Source organism: Scomber scombrus, chromosome 15 (genome assembly GCF_963691925.1).
Source record: "Scomber scombrus chromosome 15, fScoSco1.1, whole genome shotgun sequence".
In the NCBI taxonomy this organism is placed as follows: Eukaryota; Metazoa; Chordata; class Actinopteri; order Scombriformes; family Scombridae; genus Scomber; species Scomber scombrus.
The window spans coordinates 11,141,017-11,168,560 of NC_084984.1; the positions used below are offsets into that span (position 1 = coordinate 11,141,017).

The following is a 27,544-nucleotide window of genomic DNA, read 5'->3' on the forward strand; positions in this document are numbered from 1 at the left end:
CCTCTCGTCCAAATATAGTCACTTCTGGCTTAAAAAATCATAATATATAAGTCAAACTTGAGACTTTAAAACAGCCTCCAAAAACCAATGGGTAACATCACGGTGATACTGTTCATAATTTTTTACAGTACATGGCTCAGCATAAACCAATCCCTACAAGAAATTGCGATTTTGTGATCATAAAAACGTAGCAGAGGCAAATTCAAGTAATTGGTGAAATATTCTAGGACAACTTGCAATTTGGTAAATTACCGCAACTTTTCTGCGTGTCAGCTTTTCATATGAAATGCACCTGATTACAGTTAAATAGTCAGTCTGTCTGCAAAGAGAAATGATCACTCACACATTGTGAATAAAAGTAGAACAGTGAATGTGAGAAAGGGAGGAGACTTCAAGCAAGCAGTGTTGAATCAATTAGTTTTTGTTTATTAATCAATTAGGCCTAATAAATGTTGCTATATTGACAAATAATCACTTTGTGCTACATTGCTATACAGAATGGATTATTAAATCTACATTATTGGCTTATATTATCATTACATTGACAGAGTTGGTCATTTTATTTGGCATTTTATTGCTAGATTCAAATATATATTATTGACAAAATCACATTAAACAGCTACATGACAGCAAATAGCTCTGTGTTCTTTTTCCTAATAGTGGAGGTATCATGCATCTCGTGGGTTTTTAATAATTTTGGTTGCGTTTCCTGTCCTGACAGTGAGCCTTGACAGGAAGCGTCCTGCAGGCAGACTGCTAGTAACACTTGTTACAGAATGAACTTCACTCTATACAAGTAAACTAACCTTGTCTGAGATGATGCCTTGTTAATAACAGGCACTTTTGAGCACACAAATGACTCAATTTGCTGTGTTGTTTTATTTTATTGACTTATTGAACAATATACTTACGAATAACAAGATAAGTCCACCATGGTATCAAGGTCCGATTAATACTACAAGGGGCCACTGGGCACTGCCAAAACTCCAATTACTACCACCTACAACTTTATTTTATTTCGATTGGATAACGCTGCTGTCAGGTGGAAACCTTGTAACTCCATATTTCGTTTTTGGACATCTTACAGATTTCTGACAGCGACCATAATTATCAACATCAAGAGAAAGTGTCAAGCCCTGTGTCGTTTTGCTGTGGAGCCCGATAATAAAAAAGTGCCCACATTTTTTTTTAAATCCCATCATTTAGGGCCCCTTTCTATTCAAGGGTGCCTGTGTACTTGCCCAGATTGCCCGTATGGTAGATCCGGCCATGCATTACTATCAAAAACCTCGGCATGTATCTGATTAAGAGAAAAACAAACAAACAAACAAACAAACAAACAAAAATGAAAAAAAGACCATGACAAAACTATTAAAAACAAGAAAGTGCAAACTAATATAGTGTAAATAATACAATAAAGTCTTTAAATGTACCTTCAGGCACAACTTTGTGTCCTTGAATCTCCAGGCAAAGGCGTGTTTGCGGTCGTGTCTACAGGGTAACCCTAGAAATGCGAAACTCACGCGATATCTGCAGCCTACACGTTTCTTCATTTAACAAAATAATGATGTTACAACGTTGTGATTGAGCTCTGGTATAGACATTAAAAAAAGAAAAACACTTGGTTGTTTTTCATAAAAGTTTATTTGATAACTTAAAACAAAATCACCAGGAATCCGCAAATTTAGGGTTACTACGACACGTGCTTAGAGCTCACACTCACCCTGCAGGGTGCACAAACTGCAGCGACCAATCACATTTCACCCCGCTTGCGAGGTTAGGGAGGGACTTCACAGCCCGCTACAAATACTTCGTGGCACATATCTATTAGATATAACGTATCTAGCTTTCACTAAGTGCTCGTAGCTGTCAAAGTTTTAACAGTCTGTTTACTGTATTAACCAAGAGTAAACAGACGTCCCCGCAGCTCTTCTGTAACTTAGAAACTAGTGAGGGACAAACCAAACACCCCCCCTCGCCGTTCAGTTAAGCTACTCTCGTCTGCAAGCCTGGAGAAACTTCTTCTGCTTTAAACAACACAGAGAAACAAGCAGCGGGGGAAGGAGAAGAAAGAGAGGGCAGCTCCTAATATACAGCCAACTCTCTAGGAGTTTTTTTTTTTTTTTTTTTTTTTTTAAGCCTGAAATTAACCTCTCCATCCATCTTCCTCCAAGAGTCTCTGTGTCAATTGCACCTGCAGTCATGACACGAAGATCCTACACGATTTATGCGGTCGGGATCACCAGTGCCGTCTTGTTGACCGTTGGGATTGGCTTATTTGTGGGTCAAGTTTTCACCACGTTAATGCAAAACCGACTCAAAAAGGTAAAAACAAAACCAAAACACCCCTTCTTTCATTTTGAGATCTTTATAACGTGTGTTTGCAATGAATGATTGGATTTTTTTTCTTTCTCTTTTGAATGAACAGCTGTGTACAATTTGGGTCTGAGAATGACAAAAAATGCTGTTACAATGATGGGATTGTACTGATTATTCACTCAATTACAAACCCTCCACTGTTTGAAAACTACAGATGAGTAGATCTGAGAGTTCATTACTTCGTTGAGCTTTAATTTACTCCCTATGATGAGTGCAGAAGACCAAGGAGACAGAATGAGACCACAGCTTTGCAGTTTGATAGGATGTGATACATAGGATGAAATGCATTTGAGCACAATTCAGCAGCATTTAGTGTAATTTTTTTTAATTATTAATCAACAGATGTGATGCATGGTTTCTCAGCTCTAATAGTACTGAGATTAACGTGACTTTTTTCATGGCTTGTCATTTGTTGAAGTGGCTTTTTGAATAAACTTCAGCAGCAGGCTAAACTTTGGTGGCTTATCTGCTGTAATTTATTTACATAGCATGTAACAGATGTCATTACATGGTTGCTCTGACAGAAATTAAGTGACTTTTGCCATGATTTACCAATTTCCTTTAAATGTTCAGTGATGGCTTGCGTTTGGCGGCTCTTTTCAGCAGTCCAGAGTCTTTTTTAATTGAGGAGGATGGGTTGTAATGGGTTCTCTATCTTGTATTGTGCAACCACCACTCTCTCTTTCCTATGCAGCTGGACAGATTACTCAATCTTTTTTAATTTTTGTCCAGTTCCTGTTGCTTTAGCATACACTGTGTTGAAAGTCTTCAAATCAAATGTATGCTATTACAGCAGATTGTAGATCTAAAGGGAATTCCCAATGGTCCATTTATGTGTGATTGTGTCTTTTAAGTTAATGTCAGAAGGTGGTTCAAAGACAAATTCCTCAGCTAAGAATAAGTAAGGGATGGGTCTGCATTGCTTGTTCTTGGTATTGGTTGGTATTTTTAACAACCCCCCCCCCCCCCCCCCTACACACACACACACACACACACACACACACACACACACACACACACATGAAAAAGCGTAGTCAGAAGCTTAGGACAAATCAGTCCATAACAAGAAAATGCTTGCATCAGTGTGGAGTTCTGTGCAAGCAACAATTAGCTAAGATGTTATTTGAATTCCCTCAAGCTGGTCACACATTTTCTTATTAAGCCTCATTGGGAGAGCGGCCATGTATTTATACAGTAATTAGACATGAGGAGGACAGCATGAGCTAAATAATAGCCTGAAAAGTAAATGTGAGATTTAACGAACCGTTTGCAGTTAATGATGTTAAAGCAGTAAAGAATACCCTTTTGTTACGGCTGGAAAATTCATAAGTCATTTGTTGAAGGTGATTGTTTTTAAGACTTTACTGCAACTCTCCGACTTTTAATTTGGTAAATACAGAAAATAAATTATATGGCTGCAAATTAACTAACAATTTATTGTTATTATTATTGATGAATCTGCAGATTATTTTCAGGTCCAATCACTCCATCAATAAAAAGTCAGCAAATAGTGGGAAATGCCCTTTAGAAATGTGTAGCCCTAGTTGACTTGACAAACAAACAAACGAACCTTCAAGTTTCTAAATTAACGAGCCTGATGGCCAGTTTGTATGTGGAGGGAGGGGGAGGGAGGGGGTCGGCGTATGTGACCAACAGGCCAAAACACAACCCTACAAGTCATACAAAACAAAACAAAAAACAACCCAAAGTAACCACAATTGAGGAGATGTATGGAGCAACAGAACTTTTGGAATTAAGATGTGATTTAAATGATTAATTGATTGATATATGAATAGTTGCTGATTAACTTTCTGGCAATTAACCGGCTCTAATAAATTATACTTTTACTGTAGATGTTTGGTTAGGGCAGATTTAAAGCTTACATAAAAGTAGGGTATGCAGTGATGAGTGACTTCGTAGCTGTTTCATACATTGCTAGTTAACGTTAGAGCTGAAACAACTAATGGATCAGTCCATTTACATAAGATTAAACTGCACATATTTTGAATGTTTAATTAGTTATTTTTCTTTCAAAAATTCACACAACAATCATTGTGAACAGCTTCTTAATTGTAAAGATTTGCTCCTTTTCTTTTTTAAAGATAATAATAAACTGAAAATATAAGTGTTTTAGGTTGTTGAAAACCTTGGACTTAAGAAAATTGTGACTTTTCACATCAACATTTAATCGGTTAATTGAAAAAACAATCAATGGCCGAAAATTGAGAAGCACAGTTACCAATTTGACAACACGTACGCATACAGAAACAGACTGCGAATTACGGAAATGCCCTTGGGCACTGAAACTTACGTCCCCCAAACAACTTTTATTTAAGAGAAACTGGGTAGATGTTGTGACTGCCCATATGGTAGATCAAGCCGTTCCTGGAAACTTCCTCTGTGTTATTCATGACTTGCAGTGCTATTGATAAAACAGGAATCTGTTGCTTAATTTTCTTGTTATGTATTTGCAGCATTTTTGTTAATGCAACTTATATCAAAGTGGTCAACTTCATTTTAAGTTGTAGTTTATTGACATCAAGTCTGAGGAGGTGCAGTGGCTGACAATGCAAAGTAACTGTGTAGATTTGTGTTGTTTCATTATGTTTCAAAATCTTGAGGTCAAACGGGTGAAGATAAGTGAAACGAAAAGTTTATTCTCAGATTTGTTACTGTGTCACGTAGTTGGGTTTGTGGTTGGAAAGATGATAAAACAGCGGTTGGAGAAGTACTGTGTGTGACATTAACAGTTGAAGGGAAATCAATTCAGTCCTCAGTTTTTTGGTCCTCAGTCCTGGATACAGAGAAGTCAATGGACCACAAATACAAACAGACATATTACTGAGCAATCCGGGTTTTAAAATTGTATTCCGATACAGTTACTAGTTACCTGTTAAAAAACGTAGTCAGTATCGTAATCCAAGTACCACAATATTAAAGTAATGTAACATGATTACTTTCCTTTACTTTAGGATTACTGCAATACCAAATACAATAAGGGCGACTTTCTTTTCAAATAAAAACATCTAATTGACTAAGACCAGCGGAAATACCCACATTGCAGTTAGTGTGTTCAGCGAGTTGGTGCTAACTAAGGGTGAAATCTTCAGTCAGACTCTGGGTGTACTTAAATTAATTTCAGCTAATTAAAAATAAAAATGTCCTCACGGCTCTGATGGAGCTCAGGTTCATCCATAAATTCTGCTTTATTACAAACAATCCCACATATAAACCTGAATCTGTGTATAACAGCTTATCTGTGTAAATGTGCAAATGAACATTAATTGCCATTAGATCCAAATCGATCTGGTGTTAATGAAGTTACCACTGCTGTATTGCGTGCGTAAATGCGCACAGCCCTTTTCTCAGTTTGGAGACACACTTATTGTTTCAGCTGCTGAATGATGCTGCAGCCAGCTGTGACATACAGCCACCTGCGTGTTGCTCTCAACTGCAGATTAGCGCAGATTAGGTATAAAACGCAGCAGATAGCGGTTCAAATACTGTGCAATTCACGGTGTTGTAACATTCTCAGGTAAAACCTGTGATGAAACAGCGCCTGGCCTGCTGGCTGTGTGGAATCTGAATCTGAGTTTTCTTTGACACATACAGTATTGAAAGTGTTCGGTGACCAGTGACCCACTGTCAGGTCAACACGTTACGCCCACACAGTCGTATCAGTGGAGAGCAGTAATATGCTGTCATCAAGCTGTTATCAACTCAAGCTCTCTTATATCTGCGAGTCTTTGGGAGTGACACAGGGCGTAACAATCGTCCCTGCCAACTTTTAAGTCCAATGTGATGTGGTTGCATCAGTGGTCAGCACTTTGGTCAGCATCAAACATGTAACATGATTACTTTCCGTTACTTTAGGATTACTGCAATACCAAATACAATAAGGGCGACTTTCTTTTCAAATAAAAACATCTAATTGACTAAGACCAGCGAAAATACCCACATGCAGTTAGTGTGTTCAGCGAGTTGGTGCTAACTAAGGGTGAAATCTTCAGTCAGACTCTGGGTGTACTTAAATTAATTTCAACTACTTAAAAATAAAAATGTCCTGACAGCTCTGATGGAGCTCAGGTTCATCCATAAATTCTGCTTTATTACAAACAATCCCACATATAAACCTGAGTCTGTGTATAACAGCTGATCTGTGTAAATGTGCAAATGAACATTAATTGCCATTAGATCCAAATCGATCTGGTGTTAATGAAGTTACCACTGCTGTATTGCGTGCTTAAATGCGCACAGCCCTTTTCTCAGTTTGGAGACACACTTATTGTTTCAGCTGCTGAATGATGCTGCAGCCAGCTGTGACATACAGCCACCTGCGTGTTGCTCTCAGCTGCAGATTAGCGCAGATTAGGTATAAAACGCAGCAGATAGCGGTTCAAATACTGTGCAATTCACAGTGTTGTAACATCTCAGGTAAAACCTGTGATGAAACAGCGCCTGGCCTGCTAGCTGTGTGGAGTCTGAGTCTGAGTTTTCTTTGACACATACAGTATTGAAAGTGTTCTGTGACCAGTGACCCACTGTCAAGTCAGCACGTTACGCCCACACAGTCGTATCAGTGGAGAGCAGTAATATGCTGTCATCAAGCTGTTATCAACTCAAGCTCTCTGCGAGTCTTTGGAAGTGACACAGGGCGTAACAATCGTCCCTGCCAACTTTTAAGTCCAATGTGATGTGGTTGCATCAGTGGTCAGCACTTTGGTCAGCATCAAACATGAACATAGACATTTATTTTGATGCCTCAATTAATTTCAGTCAGTCTTCATCTACAAAAAATGCACTGCATAACTTTCATCATCAAACCAACAATCTCCTGGATCTCTCCAGTACTACAGACTGTGTAGTTCAATGAAGTTCAAAGCTTTCTCAGATGGTTTGCTTTATCTTGGCAACAGCGCAGGGAAGAAAGTGCCGTTAGCTCACAGTCAGTGTTGTCATAAAACACACCTTCAAACCTGCTTCTACGTTACACTACATGTATCAGGTGGTTTGTTTTCAAAATGTTACTGGAAGGCTTAGATGGGTAGTGCTGAGAAATGGTCCACATGTTTTAATTCTATGAAACAGGGAGTTTATCATCTGCTACAGATAAGGTTGCATAAGGATGAAGTTTGTGGTTGATTTTGATCAGAGGTGTATTCACTTGTCTAACACAATGAATTAACTAATGTCTTCAAACACTTGGACACACTAGAGTACCTTGCAAGTCAACAAAACAGAATAAATAGAGCACTTGCACTGTAGGCTTGTCACTTGAGGTGGAACCCCCCCCCCCCTACAAGATAAATATTAGCATAGGATTGCTCCCTCACATACTAAAAACAGGCAGGGGGCTATTCTGTACGTTAACAGCTCTGTTGAAGTACCATAGTAGTAAATGAAGATACTTTTATGGACTCTTCAGGAAAGCCTCTCCACTACATAGCAAGACTTTACAGGGGTGCAATCAGGTTGTACAATTACTGCGGTTTAAGAGCTTCGGGGGAGGGTTGAATGATGCTGGGTGGGAGGGTTGTCGGTTTTGTTGAGGGGGCCTTATGCCTTAAGGGTTAACTTGAGAAAATACCACAGAGGACACGGCCTTGATGTCCTAAATTACAGTGTTTAAATGTGTTAACACTGCTGCAGGATACAGTGTTAAAAAAGATTCTAGCTGCAGGAATTTGGAAGATATAAGCTCTTATTTCAGAATAAGTTTGTAATCTGTGTGTAAGGGTCTCTTTACTAAGTGTTAATACATTCGATCAGGTAACATGACAAAGCCACATTAAACCAAATATAAAGTACTTCATTGACTTTTATTACCCATTTATTCAAGGTGCACAATTTATGGTTATTTCTGCAGTAGTTATGTTGATGACGGTGGAATGAAATTCATAGATAAGAAAGACATTTTTTAAATGAAACCATGTTTCTGTGTAGACATTGAAAGTTTTTAACGAGTTGCAATCTAGACAGAGTTGAAACTTTAAAAAAGAATGCTGCTTCTCTCTCTCCCTCTCTCTGTCTTTTTTTAAACAAAGGTTTTGGTGTGATTAGCGTACTTAATTCTTGCTCAGTTTTGTCCATGCAGAGATCACATGATTCTCTAATGAAGCACTGATTTCGCAAAATCTTTAGACCATTCATTCCATGAATTAGTGGACATTGTGTAAAAATCTGAATTCTTGTCAAAGTTCATTTTTGATTTTAAGATAACATCTTACCCAGTCAAATATATGTGTGTCTGCTCACATGCAGACACAAATAGTCATCTACTAGCCTGGCAGTATGATTTATTTCAGGCATATCAAGTTACACCCTTACCCCAGTTGCACCAATATGAGGATCTTATTCCATTGATACACTCCCAGCAGTAGACTGTGTGTGCTAAGCCTCTTTCACACTGGTAGGTTTATTGGGAAACTGGCTGGGTTGGGGTGAGTTGGCAGCCCCTCCGCTTCCATGTTAGCCAAGCAGGGTCAGTATGCAATGACCTGCTGATGAGGGGAAGGTGACAAATGACTTGTCCCTGAGTAGGAATTTGGTAATTTTACATAGGCTAGACTAGACACGGTGGGTAGTGGCCCCTTGCTGGTAGTCTACTAGGTTTTAAGCTTTGACACCACAGCTAAAGTACAAAATAATAATACAGTGCTTTTGTTGTGAATTTAAAACTTAAAAGTATTAAGCCAGGACAGATCCTGCTAGGAGGTGAAGTGTGTCATTGGTCATATTCCTGGAGTTGTATTAATAGTGGAAATAAACATTTATTTCATCTTGATAGTGCCACTAGAAGAAAAGCCTCAAAATCTTGTTATCATGCTCAGGGGACTAGCTTATTACTTCAGCTGAGGCGGATGTGAATGTCATTAGTTTTGCAAGTATTTAGTCATAAGTATTGGACAAACTGAAGTTTTGACCTAAGGAGGTTGCTAGATGAAAAGTCAGAGGATTGGAGAAGTTGTTGAGACATTTCACTCAAAGCCACACATGTGAACCTCATTGTCAGAGATGAGAATTCATCATCTGGGAACAACACGTTTGCACAAAATTTGGTGCTAATCCAACCAGTGTGAGATGTTTCACAGGAAAGTAAAACTTTGACCTTCTGATGCGTCACAAAAAAATTCACAGGATCATCAAAGTCACTAGGATTCATCCTCCGGGCACGATGCATATCTGTACCAAATGTCATGGCAATCCATTCAGTAGCTGTCACCATATCTTGCTCAAAGCCAAAAATGTCAATCTGTCAAGGAAAATTAAGGGGAACGTTAAAGTCAGTTGGATATCTCTTCTGGGCAACATCAATGTCAAAATTCCTGACAAGTCAAGTACTTTTTAAAAATCTATTATTCTGGACCAAAGTGTTCAACTCCTTGATTGAGTAACCAACAGACCTACATTGTCATCCTTAAAGCAATACTTCAGCATGGCTAAAAGACTTGTTAAACACTTTTCTTGACAAAGTTACAGAGTGCTTTAAAGAAAAAGAAGAAAGAATTAACAAACAGCAAATTAAAAAACAAATATAAATAGACATCAAAATCATAAATGAAAAATATTGCATAAATATGTTGAATGATGAGTGGGATAAAACACAGCAACAAATGAAGTATGCATAAATACTTTTGTATAGAAGATTGTTTAAAGAAGAGATTTAAAAGACGATGTTGTCTGTCTAATCTCATTTGTTCTAACAGCTAAAGACCTTTGGTCACTAGCTGAAACCTAACCTAGGAATAACTTGATTTGACTGTGTTCCTGCAAACCAGGAATCTACCACTACAGCCAGTTGGCGGCCAGTAGGAGGTCAATGTAAAACTGAATGGACCTTAATATGACTTTGATGGGTTCAGTAACAGCACGGCTGGGCTACGGTTCAGCTGGTAGAACTTTGTTAGGCGTTTGGCCACCACTTAGACAAACCCATTCATAGTATGCAAAGCTTGTGCACCTTGACCGGAGGATTTAAAGAATAGCGTCTTGCTGTGCTCAGTGTTATTCATGTCTATGTATTTGTGTATTCACCTGCTACATGTGTTTTCAAATTGGGAGTGGTGTAAGAGTAACGGTTGTACTGAGACAAGAGGGTTTCTGCGCCTGTTTTCCATGTGGTATTTCATGCAGCATACTGGGAAGGCAACCTTATTGATTGTTCGAAGCATGAAAAGACAACATAGAAAGACCACGCTCTCCCTTCCTCAATCCAAAGTGACAGGTTTATTGTTCCTGACTACTCACTAAACTTTTGTCTCTGAACAAGTAGAAGCAACCCCAAAGGAGAAAGGGGCCTGTCCTCTCCTGAAATAGTATGATTTGTTGGTGTGTTCAGCTTTTTTGAGCTCATTTCATACTGTAGTTATTCTTTTAACTTTAACACAAATCTGACATAATTAGGCCAATTTGAGCTTTCCTCTTGATGTGTTGTTATAAGAAATACTAATCCTCTACCCCCCGTCCTTCCCTCACTCCCTGTGTTTTCCAATTCCTCAAAAGATCCCTGCAGTGAATCAGGGAATCCTTGTCCAGCAACAGTGACATCTGTGGGGAGAGTTTTGCAGCATACTCTGTAATGAAATAGAAGGAGAGTACAGGTTTGTGCCTGCACTGCATTGCCGGGGGCCTCATAAGGCTCAGTCCTGAGGAATGTGGCCCAGATCATTAAGGTTGCAATCCCGGGCAGCCAGTGGGCATCCAGCTTTGTTGATCACATGATGTCAACGGTCCCTGAGTACCAGTTGTCATTAGCAACCACTGACAATGGAACTGTGGAGGGGTCTCCCCAAATTCTATTCATGTGCATAGACAACGCTCTTGTCTGACGCTTAGACAGCAACTCCCCTCCTCGGCCCCCCAAGGATGTTTTTGTTCTCTGCTGTGTTTTCATTAGGAACAGATTGTGGAGACTCCAAGCCCAAACATGTGGTCGCTTTTGCCAAACATTTTACACTCTTTCAAGTAAATGCATCAGTTACAGATCATAGCTGTATTTATGTGTGATATAATTATGTTTTCATTAAACCTGAGATGCTTACTTGATGTCTCAACAGGAGCTTATCTTGGTTGAGGGCAGCCGTGTGTTTGAGTCATGGAAGAGACCCCCTCCTCCTGTCTACATGCAGTATTTCTTCTTCAATGTAACCAACCCGGATGAGATTGCCGCAGGGGAAAAGCCAGTGCTCAATCAGGTTGGACCCTACACATATAGGTAGGATTCAAGAGCACGTCCATGCACACGCAGGTCAACAGGCTTCCACAAATAAAGCCACACATGTGTCTCTACTTGTTAGTGCATGTCATTCTCACTTAATCTGTGTTTACTGTGAAAACAAGAATAAGGCTTAGGTTTTACAAGACAAAACAAAACCTACAATTCAGAAAAAATAGGTTTTGACACAATGCCTTCTTACTTAATTGATACAGAGACAATGCATATAAAATGTATATGAACCAGACTATGATGCTGTAAACATTCATATGTTAACTGGCTTTGTGGGTTCATGTTCTGTATTTTCTCAAAAGCTGCAAAAATTAATCCATTAATCAATAGCAATAAGCAACTATTTAAATTTGATAATGGATTAAAGCAAAATTCCCCCAAAATTTCATTTTTTAACTAAACTAAACTTAATATCCTTTGGTTATGTTGGTTGGACAAAACAAGATATCAGAGATGTCACCTATGACGCTGGGAAATCACAACATCGTAATTTTTCTCTATTTTCTTGGAGAAAATAAGCAGCAGATTAATAAATAGTAAAGATAATCATTAGTTGTACCCTTAATTTTCTTGTCTCTAAATTTGGACTGCATCAGCCAGACTGCAACGCCACGCAATAAATTTGCCCTTTATTTATGTAAGGATTTTGTTTTCTGGGCTTCTAGCATTGCTGTTGAAACAGGTTGGTTATTTGCTCAGCACTTATGTAAACTGAAAAAGAACTTCTGCTTTTCATTTTGTCGTCCGTTAAGCCACATGTTGTGCATATTAAAAGGTGTAGAAATTTGCCAATTCAGTTCGGTTCATTTTGTAAACTGTTTGTAAAATGACCCTAAATATCAGTCAGTGATATACATACAGTATGTTGTTTCATACCCTAACAGGGAACTTTTTTTTTTTTTATTGATCATTTGAATCTCCTCTAATGCACCCACTGAAACCCTTAAATAAATATCAAGGTTCACTGCTGAAGCACTACAAATGTTACAAGTCGAGATAATCTACCTCACTTAACCTATATTCAACCATTTGTGTTACCTAATTTCAAACTGATGCTGTGTTGAAAGAGAGGATGTGTGTGATGAAATCCATTTGTAACATTAAAGTTCAGAGTTTTAAATTGGTGCGGGATGTCCAACTGCAACATGGAAGAGATTAAAAAAAGCTTAAAATGACTAATGTATTGAGTTATTGTGTTTGCACAGGGAATACAGGTATAAAGACAATGTGAGCATGGTGGAAAATGGAACAAAGGTGTCTGCATACAACACAAAAAGCTTTGTGTTCCTGAGGGAGAAGTCTGTTGGTGACCCAAGTGTTGATAACATCACCACTGTCAACATCCCTGCATGGGTGAGTCATGAACTTAAGGACGTAAAAAAAGGAGGACAGTGGAAAGCCAAATGGGTGAAAGTGGATTATGTGTTCTGTAACTTGCATCATTTCCTTCTACATTTTGTTGGTTGTGTCCTAAATCCCATCTCAACGCCCTCCCTCCACCCTCCACCTGACCCTGCATTCTTTTCTGTCTCTTCTCCACTCTGCTCTACTTCCTGTCTTTAGGCTGTAATGACCAAGTTGAAAGGGAATTTCTGGAAGGCCTCCATGGTGTCCATCTGGATGAACAGTTTAGGGAGTGGCATCTTCACCACTCTCACTGTGGATGAATTGTTGTGGGGCTATGAAGACCCCCTGCTGGCCCGCCTTGCCCCATCCTATCCAGATGTGGAGCCATACTTTGGACTGATGTACAAGGCATGTTCAGCTCTACAACTAATAAAATCTGATGAAAACCAACATGATTTGTTCAATCACAGCAGGAGGTATTTTCCGTGACAGGAAATTTGAGTATGTGTAACAACATTTTAATGACTTAAACATTTGGATCTATTTAGAAAAATGGAAGTAACGATGGGGAATTCATCTACCACACTGGGGAGCAGAACTACATGGATTATGGCCGGGTCGAAACATGGAAAGGTCAAAGGTAGCACTGATGCATTTCACACAAACACACACTCCCTTCCTGTCTTCATCCAGTGTGATGAAACTTCATTGTGTAACCTTTGGATTAAAATGTTTCTCAAAACTACTGCGTTTTGCCAACAACAGGGCACTACTGGCTGGCTGTATGTGGTTTCTGTCTGTCTGTCTGTCTGTCTGAACTGGAGCACAGAGCACAGGGCAAGATGTTTTAGGCAAAGGCAAAGCACCAGCATGAGGGAAGCCACAATTTCATTTATGCATACACTTAATTGTAGAAACCCCATGAGTCTTGCTGTCATATCATAAATTAAAATGCCACTTAATTTGTGACGCAGGCAGCTTGAGACATGATTCGCCAGATTAGGCTATTTACTATATGTCCCAGGCAAACTTCATATACCTGAATATGTTAAAAAAAACAGATCAAGATTTATAATATGCCCTGAACTAGAAGCTGATGAGTTGAATAGAATATAACAATAAATGTTGTAATGATCTACATACTAAAGGCTCGAGATGAGGGCCCAGGGTACGGTTACAAATCCAGATGTTTGTTCCTGGAATGATGGTTTTCAAAAACACCTACTTGTGCTCTGTGCAACACTGACTGAACAGCGTCATGAGCAAGTGAGATGCTGAGCCATGAAATAAATAAGATGCAGCCAGACATTTAAAGAATTTAATATGAATAGAAAAATAAATATCTGGACGAGGGCACGAAAATGCCCTGATGCAGGAAATGTTCATACTCAGAATGCCTTGCCAATGGCGCAATTTTTCTCATCCTGTATCATTGTCGGATTTTCGGCAGTCTCTAATGACTGTACCTGCTCCTGAGAAAAACTGCTTTTTTCAACATGACTTTCAGATAAAAACATCAATACAATCTTCAAAACATTTCATTGCAATTTCCTTTTATTAAGATGGATAAATGTGATAAATGGATTGACATTGGAAGTAGGGCTTTTACAGACAGCAATAAAAAAATGTTATTATCCAAACTTTAATGGGTTACTTTGCAGGCTTCATTCATTTCTTAGACACATTTAATCACTGTCAAAAGAGATGGGAGATTTAATTGCCTGGTTCTTGTCTTGATACAATATTAAATCAGCACTTACTGTTTTTGACAATATGTTGTTTTGCAGGTCGCTAAACTTCTGGACGTCCAACCAAAGCAACAGCATCAATGGATCAGATGGAAGTGCTTTCCATCCCATGCTGGAAAAGAACGAACGCCTTTACATATTCACTCCAGACCTCTGCAGGTAATGTTACAGTTCTTCCTGCTGCCGGCTACTCCTAGTGTTTTGGTGTTTCTGTTATAATATTAGATTTCTGTGTTAAACATGGATAAATAACTAAACTTGATCCATTTGCAAAGTTACCTTTACTTGCCGTCAAATGGCCGTCCGTCCTGAAGCTTTGGTTTTTAAGGTTTTTCCACGGGTTGTTAACGTTGTTCAGTCACATATTTTGGATTGGATTCAGGCTCTAAAATATATTTTAAAAGTTGATATTTAGAATAAAAAAACACAAAATGTAGCAATATCTAACTGCAATTGTTTGTGTTCATTGTGTACAAAGCTTCGATGAGATAACCAATCAGAACACAGTAGTCTCATCACTGGGGGCTTAAAGATATATAAAGTAAAACAGCCCATTTCAGACAGAAACTGAACTGAGGGGCTGCATTAAGGAGAAGTAGAGAAGTATGAGATAAATAAGCAGTTTTTAAAACTATAAATCATGCAAAGATAAACCAGCCCTTCAGTCACTAGTGTAAAATAAATATACTACTAGTGATGTTAATCTATGACATTTGGATGGTAATGTCTGTTGGTCAGACCACCACTGAAACATTTCAACAAAATGAGATGGACTGCAATTAGGGTTGGGCAACGAGGTCTGTACTTTTAGCGGTACCAACCGAACTATGTCGGTACTACCGAGAATTGATTTTCGGAACATTCAGACGCAACACTTTGGAACGAAATGTATGAGCTAGACCCATGCCAACAGAAACACATGAATAAATATGTTTAGAAGAAATATGATATAATAAAGGATAAATAAACCATGTGAATATATTTTTATAAATATTTTGCACTTTTTATATTTGTTTTATATATTTACTTACTATTCATATCTTTATTCTTTTGTTTAAAATGTTTTGTGTGTGTGTTAAATGTATCTTTATCTTTGCTAGGTACCACTAATATTTCACTACACATTGTACTGTGTATAATTCTGTTTGATAATTATAGACTATTTTTATATGTTCATATTTTCATACTTTTATATTGGTTTTAAAATATTCAAAGTAAATAGGCAAAAAATTTAAAGCAAGAATTTGGGGACTTTTTGGGTAGATACTGGGTAGATAAGTACGGATAAGTACTTGAGTACCGATACTGAACACAGGTACTGGTATCGGTTCAAATGTGAAAGGTACCGAACCCTAACTGCAATGAAAATGTCATGGTCTCCAGAGGATAATTGCCACTAATGTTGGTGATTCACTTAACTTTCCTCCAGCGACACCATGAGGTCGACATTCTTGGCTTTTAGAGAAATGTCCTGACAAGAATCGGAGGGACTACCTCCCAGTTTTCATGTTTTATTTTACCTGAAGATTGTGATGTTATAATACGTTGTGAAGCAACGTCTATTTGTGGTACATGACCAAATTGAAAATGCTGTACTTAACTTGTCACAGAGCTGGGAAAGGGCTATTATATCTGGTATGGAAGTCATGTTCGCAGTCCTTGGATCCCATGGATTGTTATCATAACACTCTGTTGACCTCTATTTTCTCACCGGGGCATTACTATGAAGCTTATTGAAAGACTTACACACCACTTTAGTTTTCAGGAAATACTTTATGGAAAGGCAAGTTTGAAGGCTATGGAAGGCAGGTCAATTAAGGACGGAAGGAAAGGAATGAGAGCCAGAATTAAAACGATGAAAAAGAGAGAAAAACACTCAAAGCATGTTATGGCTGTTGATAAGTATCAATTTTTGCGAAGGATATATTCAAAACAGTGAAAGAAAAGTGGTAGAGATTTCTGTTCTTGACCAGCTGGAATCAACAAGTTTGATTATGTTTTCCATATGAAATAGCCTGTATGCATCTCCCCAGTTTTTCGTAATACTTTTCAGAAATGTCTTTCCGCAAGTTCACTATTAATGCTCATAAAGACATTATGTTTTTTGGAAGCTCCTTTAAGGATTTTAAAAGCAGAATGTTTTCATTTAAATCTTGATGAATCTTTAAACAGGAACTACCTCCCACACAGTGACTAACTGATGAATAGCTCTTTGGGGTTTCATTTCACAAGTGCTTAGTCTTAATTAGTGCAAAATAAAAATGTTGTTTTCAGCACTTAAACTCTGCTCTTGTTCTTACTGACGATGTGAGCTTTTAATAAAGAAGTTAACCTTGACCTATAATACAAGCTGCTGCCGACATCTTCCCCTTTTTGTTTAGCATGGAAAGAATCTGTTCAAATGGCATGGTCCTACCTTTGACACTGGTTGGACGTGTGTCAAGAAAGCCCTCTCCCAAATGTTTTCAAAACACTTTCACCTAGTTATTCATTTGGCTGGTGACTTCATAGTGGACGTGTGTGTTATTGTGACTAAAGGGAAGGCTCCCTCCCTGTTTCCCATACTCTCTAGCCTGATCTAAAGAGGAAATGCTCCATTAAGTCATACACGTTAACCTTTCACACACTAGTTTTTTTACCCATAAGCCCCCGTAACAGTAGCTCAACGCTACTTTGTGTCTGAAACTGATCTGAAGGATTAAAAAGAAGTCCTATGATTCCCATCTGTGAGCTGACGGGGTAGTGATCCTTTGGTCCAGTAACCAACAGCTGAGCCACAAAACCCTCAAGATTTTGATGCATTGCAGACAGGTGTCATTGCTGAAATGCCGGATTGCCTTTTGGCTTTTGCCATATGTTAATCTTCCGTCTGGCTGTGGTTGTTCATTCAAAATCTATAAATATAGAATATACTACTATAAACTTATTTCTTTAGTAGTCTTGGCTGCCCCAAATAACAACAAAGACTTCTTTGCATCCGCTTCAATACAAACTTAAGTGAAAGTTGTAATATCCAGATTTAGTTATTTTAGATATTACTCATTATGCAAATGGTTTGGTGTGTTTTTATCAAAACAATACATTGACTTATCTCTCACTGTTTCATTTCCTTTAATAAAAAGCTTTTACACCTGCAATATATCTATATTGTCTGGTAAACTGTACCAAATTTTGGCAACCACACAATGAAATTATTTACATTTACTAGAAGCATATCTTAGCTTAATGTGTCTAAAATGTCTTAATATTATAACAGGATCCTTCCTCTTTAAAATTCTGCCAAGCAGTACAGGCAGAGGTTGTCAGAGTCAAGAGAAGAATCATCTAAGGATTTATACTTGGCTTTTCTCACCAGGGTCAAGGGAAAGGTCTTTATAGTATTGTTGCACACTTGGTGGGCTCCGTAGCAAAGGGCTGAATCCTCCCAGCCAGTTGGCAGATACTGTATGGACTTCTTTGTTCTCGCTGAGAATCATCAGGATTCCCTGGGCCGAACAGAGCAGATACATATAATGAGAGTGAACTGTTCACAGCAATGTAATTCTCTTGGAAGCTGTAAAGAAAACAACAATCTTTAAACTTTAATTGAAATATTATAGGATTTCTCCATTCCCAGTACAGACTGTACAGTATTGTCTCCTTGTATTCCAACAGGATTTGAGCATAATCATATAAATCCTCAAGGATCAGTCAAGAGTCAGTCGTCATTTTTCCAAACAAGTTATGTTCTCAAAACTTCGCTGGTGGCCCTTTTGATAATTGGTCTTCCATCAGGGAGATATTAAGGGGAGAAGAGAAGTGAGTTTTGGATCTCGTAAAATAAGTGTATTTGAATGCTGGACCATGTATTGTGAAGCAGGAGCTAACACCAGTAAAGTGTTCACCTTTACATTTTATATGAATTTATTCTGTGCAGCAAAACACTCCAGCTCAGTGGAGAAATCACTGTAATATTCTCTGAATTTCTGTTTTATGCACTGCCTGTATCATTAAATTGGCTCTAATACAGCAGCAAGGTTTTCATCTTTTGTTCGAAACAAATTATACACTTGTGGAAAAGCAATAAAAAAAATGTTGAGCAACACAATGGTAAACAAAGATGAAGAGAAAGAGGACGCAAGAAATTATTTTAAAAAACCATTCAATTACATCCTGTGCTGATGTGCGTGATGTGCTTGCTTTACTCTGCAGGTCGATCTACATGGAGTTTGAGAAAGATGTAGAGGTGAAAGGAATCCCAGCTTACCGCTTCACACCGCCACGCTCTGTTCTGGCCAGCAAAGAGGAGAACCCAGCCAATGAGGGTTTCTGCGTCACCCCTCAGGAGTGCCTGGGAACTGGCCTTCTTAAAGTCAGCCCCTGTCGGAAAGGTAAATGTCAGCATGTGCAGCCTATTTTCTTACCCACGCTCTGTACTTTCACATGCATAACTCATGGCACTCAGTTCTGTGCTCTTGACTCATGGTGTTTGTGATGATTTCAGCATTTTTCTGTTCTTTTCTCTTACGTTTGTGCATCCTAAACACAGCGTATGTGCTTCCATTCTGACCTCAGCCTCTCTAGTAAACATATATCTTTCCTTTACAGTCTTTACTGTTTGTTATTTCTTCAGTTTCCCCTGGAAAACTTTACATTCTTAAGAGCTTAAGTGGTAATATGACCTTTTTTAAGAGTCAAGTTCTCTCTCTCTTTTTTGACATTGTTTTCCCTCCTATTACCCCGACCTACTAATACCCTCTAAATGACCCATGTGACGAAGTTCTCCGGCCCTCATCATACCTCAGGCACCATCTGACCATGACCGGCCAAGTAACTGAGGGGGCGGTAAACCCTGTCACCTGATTCTGGCCTTGATATGGCCAGATATTACCCTATTGCCAGTGCTCAAAGCCCAAGTGTCTGTTGTTTTCTTTTTTTAAAAATGAATACTGCCTCTCTTTCTTTTAAATACCATACCACATTTATTTTAATGTAGTTTAAATAAGCAGCTATTAGTTTTTATTCATTTCAGCATCAACATTGTGTTGATTTAATTATGTTAAAGTTACAAATTGTTGAGAGGTAACACATGTAAAAGCTTTGATTAGTTTGACAAGCACACACTTCTGAAAAATGTAATGTTTACTTACTGTGTTATTATAATGTTTATTTACTGTGATGGATTAGTGTTTGGAAATTTTTTTGCAAATAGATAAAACATACGTTTTAGTCTAAGGTTTCATTTTAAGGATACAAAACAAGCAACCAAATGCCTTTTTTCTACTCAGGTGATGAGGATTTAAAAGGGCATGCAGAGGGTTAGTTTAGGTCAGGTTTCAGGGAACAAGGTCTTTTATGACTACGTGTACCAATACAAATATGTGTGTGTGTGTGTGTGTGTGTGTGTGTGTGTGTGTGTGTGTGCGTGTGTGTGTTTGCGCTATAGTGACCTTGGGGGTTGTGACGGGAACAACCTTTCAGGTGACTGCGGGTTTCCATTGTTTATGTCAGACGACTGCTGCTAAACATGAGAGTAGGAAAGCTATCACCTCTGTCCCACTTCATCAGCACTCCTAACTGTGCCACCATCTGACTTTGTTGTTGCTGCAGAGACACGTGGATCCTTTGTTGTTGTTGAAGCACATCCAGACATACTTAGTCCAACATTTTAAAGGTGGAACCAAAATGTTTCACAATTTATCTTGATCAAGGCTATTAGGGCTGTATTGCAGGATCACATTGTCTCCTGCTGACAATATGAGGAAGGAACTCAACAAGAGTAACAAGAATATTTGTCTGGATAATTAATTAGTTATCCAGACAAGGTCCATTGGTCCATTTATGTACCTATTGTTTGTTTTTGTCGGAACGGTGAAGTTGAATCGCATGCTGTCCGGCGATCTTGTCAAGAGATAAGATAACTTTGATATTTTTGTTCCACCCTTTGTTACGTTCAGATTAAATCATGCATCAAACAGCAGGAGTGGATCTGTGTTGATACAACATTAAATGTGAATATAGTATATATTTTTTATGCTGATTCTGTGATTATGTATTCAACTTTTTTGAAAGGAAAGTTGAGATTGTTATGTCATGATGCCACCATGCTGTTGTCTCTCTGTGTATATGATTGTGAACATGATTAACCCATTCTTTATTAAATAAATGTCCAAATTCTTTGGTTCGAGCTTATCAAATGTGAATATTTTCTGGTTTCTTTAGTTAGATAGTAAATTGAATATCACTGACTGTTGCCCAAGACAAAAAAAGACATTTGAGAACATAATTTTTCACAATGTTCTGACATTTTATAGACCAAACAATTAATTGATCAACTGAAAAAACAATCATCAGATTAATCGATAATGAAAATAACTGTTAGTTGAAGCCCTGATCATAATAACTCAAGACAATTACTTTATAGAAACTTTATATTTTTGTTCCCCTACCAGAGCAAAGATGTTTTGATCCAACTTTGGGGGTCCTTGTTGCCCAAATTAGCATATAAATTAGAAAATGATCATTTTTGAAAGCATTACAACTCTGGTAAAATACACTGTAAAGGTAATCTTCATTGCTTGTGAGTTATGTGGTATGTTTGCAGACATATGAATACTGGCCAGTAACCAAATTAATGAGTAACACCTTGTTATGGAGGGACATGTCAGCATGTCAAGTGTCTCAAGTGTCTCTTGTTATAACCACATTTCAAGTCTCATTAACCCTTAATGACAGATGGTGCAACATTGTCACAGAGGATCAAGTGCACAACTTGCTAAAGCTGACAGCTGCTGTACTTGCTTAATTGGAAAAAGAAGAAACTCTTTTGTTGTGACTCATTAATTTACAGTAGATATAAGCATCGTTGACTGGTGCTTTTCTTTGCTTAAACAAGTCACTTCCCTTATTGTTTCTTCCTCTCCTCTCCTCTCCTCACATAGGTGCCCCTGTGGTGGCCTCCTTTCCTCATTTCTTCCTGGGAGATGAAAAATATGTAATGGACATCGATGGAATGTACCCTCAAAGAGAGCATCACCAAACGTTCCTAGACCTTAACCCGGTGAGGCACCATGCATTTGCCTTAAATGCACTTTGTACTCTGTAGTTATTGTTAGTAACATTACTGTAACGCTGTGACTCGTCTGTCTCGGTCACACTGCTCATGGAAATATGCTGCAGCAAAGCTTTGTCACTCTAGTCTGCTGCTGATAACGATTGGAATTTGTTACAAAAACACTAAAATATATCTCTCTTTTTTTCAATCACTGCTTTTAAATGTCTACTTATGGATATTTTAATGATACTTGTAAATGTTTTATTTCAAATGTCTTCTTCTTGTCATTATACATAAGAAATTGCTACTAATGTCTTACTTGCTAAGATTCAGGATTCAAGAACTTTATTTGCCATTTGTGTTTGCACACATAGGAATTTTTGTGCGGTTTGAGTCAAGACAAAACATTTAAAAGACACAAGTAGGACACATTCATAAAACACATACACATACTAAAAAAAAAAGTGCATAAAAAACCCTGTGTAAGGGAAAGTTAGGAAGACAATATAAATAAATATATTGTCTGGTAAATAAGAGGTGAAATAAAAATAAAGAAAAATGTACAGTAATTGAATTGTTTGAAAGGGAATCCCATGCAACATTACTGTAGATGTACAGCTACACCAACTAGTGGCATATAAGTGGTAGTGGTGGGGTTTATTATTTTTTTTAAAGATTTGTTTTGTGGCATAGACACCTTTATAAGCAGTAGAGAGACAGGAAATCACAGGAGGGGGGGGGGGGGTGTGACATGCAGCAAAGATCCTCCGGCTGGGACTCGAACTTGGGTCTGCTACGTATGTGGCATGCGCTCTTAACCACTTGACCACCTGCGCACCTATTGTCTGCGTTTTACTGGTTAGACACTGTCATAGCTTTATTCATGTTGCTATGTTCTGCTCAATGCTTTACTTTACATTATTAACATCAGTGTCTTGTTCAATTTTCGTTCACAGACCACTGGAGTGATTGTACGTGCCAGCAAGAGAGCACAGATTAACATCTTGTTCAGCAGAATCTCTGGGTTCCCGTGGGTATCTGCATCCAAACACAAGCCAAACACTATTACTCTATAGTACAGATGCAGAGTATGTATGTTTGTATTGTATATGACAGCCTCACACTCTTTTTATTTGTAACAGGAAAACAAGACAGTTGAAGGAAATGATCTTTCCTGTCATGTTCCTGAATGAGGTAAGAACCATTAGAAGAACACAAACACTTCTGAAAGTAGGATTTAACATGTTATGAGTTAGTATCACTATAAATTATAAAGTAGCACTTTTTTTCAAACCATGAATGATCCAGTTTTGCTTGCTTAGGAAACCACATTTTATCAACACAAATCAGTACTACACCACTGTAAACAATGATATACAATCATCAGTAAAGGATTGTTCAACATTTGTTTGCTGAGAGTTAAATGGGATTGATAGTACTCTCATATCTGACAAATATAGGGCTACAGCGTAGCTTAGCATAAAGTCTGAAATAAGAGGAAACAGCTGACATGGCTCAGGAAGTCTTTTTATCAGTCGTGGTGGCTACTTGACACTTTCACGCTTCGGTTTTTGTACTGACTAAACAAACAAGATATGACCTGTTCATTAGTGAGGTTTAGCAGTGCGGGTAGGCATATTTTGTTATGTTCGGACAGAGCCAGGTTACCTTTTTCCCCCTGTTTCCAGTCTTTATGCTAAACTACACTAACCAGCTACTGGCTGAAGTGGCTGGCTTGTATTTACTGGACAGTCATAAGAGTGGTATCAATCTTCTCATCTAACTCACAGCAGGATAGCAAATAAGATAATTAAACATTTCCTTTAATGACTGACCTATCATCTCGTACTATATTTCCTCTAATCTATATTTTGCACTCTCTTTTCATGCACAGAGTGTGGTGATCGATGATGCGTCTGCAGCAAGAGTTCAGAAGCTGCTGTTGATCGTCACTCTTGTGTCCAACTTCCCGCTCATTATTGTGGGACTGGGGGCCATTTTGCTCCTTGTCTTGATCATTCTCCTCGTCCGTGCCCGCAATCAGCAGGTATGAAACTGGTTCTTGCATGATTTGATTCTAACAGCTTACAATTTGCTGGCTGTTTTCTAATAAGTTATGAGTATTAATTTGTGCAATCCATTAATTTTCTTAACCACACACTAATGGCATGTTTTTATCACTCTATGTCTCTGTGCAGAATGAAGTTAAGCGCATTGTGTTTACCAAGCCTGTCTATACTGTAAGTTTCTGGTTTTCTGTGCTGTCTTTGCTTTAATCAAACATTGTGTACATGCATTTTTAATGTAATTAGCAGTCAGGTGGCCTTGTCCTGAAATAATTCTGGTGATATACAATAGACTTAAGGTGCAGACACACCTCATCCATTGATGTATGTTACGTTGAAGGTTCCCATTCATTTACTACAAAGAGCAGGAGATCTGGCCGTACGGTGCATGATGGATACAGCACGGCGAGTTGACAGACCAACCGCTGTATCAGAATTTGCATAATCATGACTTGACCTCAGCTTTTTGCAAATGAGGTCTGTCCAGCGCAACACGGTCAGCTTGCAAAAGATCAAACTAAGCAGTGCTGATCAAATATGAATCAAGATTCTGTCATTGCATTGTCTGTTTTACACCTCAAATTTTTACTGTTGAGCTGTAAAATGAGAAAGTTAATAACGCAGCTGCCATGTTGAAAAGATCAAAAACCCAACTCGCAGTACTTCATCCACCATGTCAACCACCGGCCGGAGCGTCTGTATCTAACACATTAATACAATGTGGAAATTCGAATTATCTATTTAAGTACTGTAAAGAAGTTCATCTATTTTGTAAGATGCCACGTAAAAGTACATCAACCCTTTTTTGTTTATAGATATAATCAAACAATTCAAGTATAATTTGATTGATTTTTAACACTTTCTTATCCTCAATCTCCCACTACAGACCACTACTGCAGATGACACTTCTTACTCTGCAGTCAGCGACAAGGAAAAGGAAGATCCCCAAAATGGAACCTATATTGGTTTGACGGCTAAATCTGACCCACAAGATTGAAGAGAAGGGAGGAAAGGGACAGGAGAGGGTTTTTAAACATCGACAACCCTTTCACAAATAGGGATTTTGGTTTTCAGGAGAGAAAAAACGAAAAGCATCATAAAAAAATTGTCAACACCCCTGTTATAATTTGAAATCTTTCTATTTTAATATTTTACCCTGGAGAGGTTGGAGTAGGGGCAAAGGGGAGGAAATAGTTTTTGGTCTCAAATATACAGTACTGTACTGTATTGTTTTGTTTTTGTCATTAAGAGCTACCTAAAATCCAGGTCTATCTCACTGGATTAATTTGAAAACTTTGTATGTTTCTATGGCTGTTTTGGCTCCAATCATATTCAGTCAAATGTTCATATCAACCAGGATGCAGTCCTCTCATGAGTAGAGATGGAGAGCACAAGATGTCAGATGGTGGACAAACATAACAAAACACCTACGTGAACCCTGATAACTCAAAAAGGGTTAGGATCATTTTATTTTTATGCCGCTGGCCCACCTTTTGTTCTGTTTGGCTCAATTTGATTCTGGCCACGTTTTGGACTCAGTACTTTCAGATATCATCGACTGACTTCTACATAACAGGGTGTACCGGGCAATTGGGGACCAGGGTAATGAAGTTTTTTTTTTAGATATACTATCACTCTCAGGGGGTCTCTGTTTAGATATAATCAAACATTATTATCGCAAAAGTGAAGAGCAACATGTACAGCAAGTCTTCTGTTTTTGAAGACATTTAAATCCGTTCAGTATTACCATTTTTCATTTACATTTCATCCTAAACTAAATGTTACAAAGCATTTCCATGGCTTATTATTTTCTATTCGTGCACTGACTTTCGAGGGAGGCCTGTAAACATCGTTGTACATCATATCTGAAAAACCTTCAGAGTATGGCATATTTTTTGTATAGACATATTGAACTGCTTACATTCCTCTCAGTGTATGATGGGGGTGAATATCAAACAAAACGCTGTATATTTTGGAGACCTTTAATTTTTATGTAAAATAAGAAGTCCTTCGCATTTTTTGTGAATGTTCAAGTTGAAATGTTCGAACGGAGAACATGTTTAGTTCCCAAATGTGCCATAATGAGCTACTCTTTTATCTGCCATCTACATGTAACCCTTAATACGAAAGGATTTTACAGTTAAACATTGATTTACGCAGTGCTGACTTGTGTTGACACTATTTTTGCACTGTGTAACATTGTATTCTAACTGACATTTGCCATTTCAACACTTATGTTAGCTTATTATCATTTCAAAATGTGCTCTGGCATAGAATCAAATCAGTTTTTTGGATTTGCTGCTCAGTTTTTACAACATAATATATTGCTCGTATTGTTGAAGGTCTTGTAAGCATTATTGGTGCTGATTATGACACACAATAAGGCTTTCAATCTCTCAACTGCTTGTGAAAGACTTTCAGAGATTTTATGTCAGGCGTCCATCTGGTGGAAGAAATGCTGTTGTTGAGCCTTTATTAAAAGAATCAGTGTTACTGGATATTATGTACTTCACATATTGTGTGAAAAGAATGCCATGCCATACCAAGTCTTCTCTTAAGCGGATACCATTTTTTTCTACGGCTACCAAACAAAAACTGAGCATGAAACACTTTGAGGTTGATCGTTTTTGTATAGCTGGCAGGGTCAAACTGCACTTTGAAAAAGCTCTGCTGAATGTGATGTTTTGTACGGGGCTACAGCTTTCTCACTCAAGGCTGTTTAAAATTTTCGATTTCAGGTGCCATAGCATGTGCCTCTATAAACTTATTGTAAAGTAGAAAATACTACAAAATAACTCAAATTGAACACCGTCGAGCACAGCTTTTTTCTGCTGTTATTCTTAGTTGTAACATTTTAAGGGTGAATGAGTTACTTCATACAACCTCTTCATTACATTCACTGTAGCGAATGAATATATCATAAATTTGTGGATAAGTTGTTTCATTTAGAGATGTTTGCTTCCTTATTTGATTTGTGTTTGATGTATATTTTAATTTACTTACAACAAATGTAATAAAAATGGTGAAGATTAAAGGAGAGCGTTTAACGTAGTCTTATTATAAATTCATGAGATGGTGAATGAATGGGTAAATCAATAATGGTTGTGATACAAAAAAAGACACAGTATTAAAAAATATTAGTGTAGTGGTTAAAGAGGATAAATTATTTTGTTGTCATTGATAAAACCAAAACACAGAAAGCACCATATGGACTACACTGGGCTACGTTGTGCCATACTTTGATTACAGATTGTTGATTCTGAATTGATCATAACCACATATTCTTCTAATTGTTGCCTGTTTTGAAATGTTGACTGTTAATGCTGTTTTTACTGTGTACACAAAAATAAAATTAGTTTCAGTAAATGTGTCTTTGTTTCCTCAGTTTTACCTTTTTATGTGTTTGCCTATCATTTTTAGGCAAGTGAAATATGCCAAATAGAGAAAAAAAACTGTGTGTGTGTGTGTGTTTTGAAACAGGGTCAAGAATGGACCCGAAACAAAGACAGATTTTTAGGCCTCTTGAATTCATATTATGGATAATATAATAAATAATATGAAAAATACACAGGTATTTGGCATTGATCCAAACATGACCCAATGTTGAAGCTGTGTTTTTAATTGAAATTGAAGGACGAGTTCATAATTGTTCAAGTCTGTCTTAAAACAATTTTCACTTGCCCAAATGACATTGAAATATGTTTTTCTTGTAATCATTCTTCCTGTTCATACTGACCATTAGAGG

General features: G+C 37.9%; 1 protein-coding gene across 1 annotated transcript; it reads left to right on the plus strand.

The window, feature by feature from the left end:
• The first annotated feature begins 1,839 nt into the window (after window positions 1-1,839).
• LOC133995790 (lysosome membrane protein 2-like) lies at window positions 1,840-27,165 on the plus strand. The gene is made up of 13 exons (XM_062435281.1): window positions 1,840-2,325; window positions 11,436-11,593; window positions 12,811-12,958; window positions 13,169-13,360; window positions 13,501-13,592; window positions 14,740-14,859; window positions 18,892-19,070; window positions 21,621-21,739; window positions 22,690-22,763; window positions 22,876-22,927; window positions 23,628-23,780; window positions 23,932-23,973; window positions 24,686-27,165. The coding sequence occupies exons 1-13, from the start codon at window positions 2,203-2,205 to the stop codon at window positions 24,794-24,796; spliced, it is 1,563 nt and encodes a 520-aa protein (XP_062291265.1). The 5' UTR covers window positions 1,840-2,202; the 3' UTR covers window positions 24,797-27,165.
• Window positions 27,166-27,544: the final 379 nt, after the last annotated feature.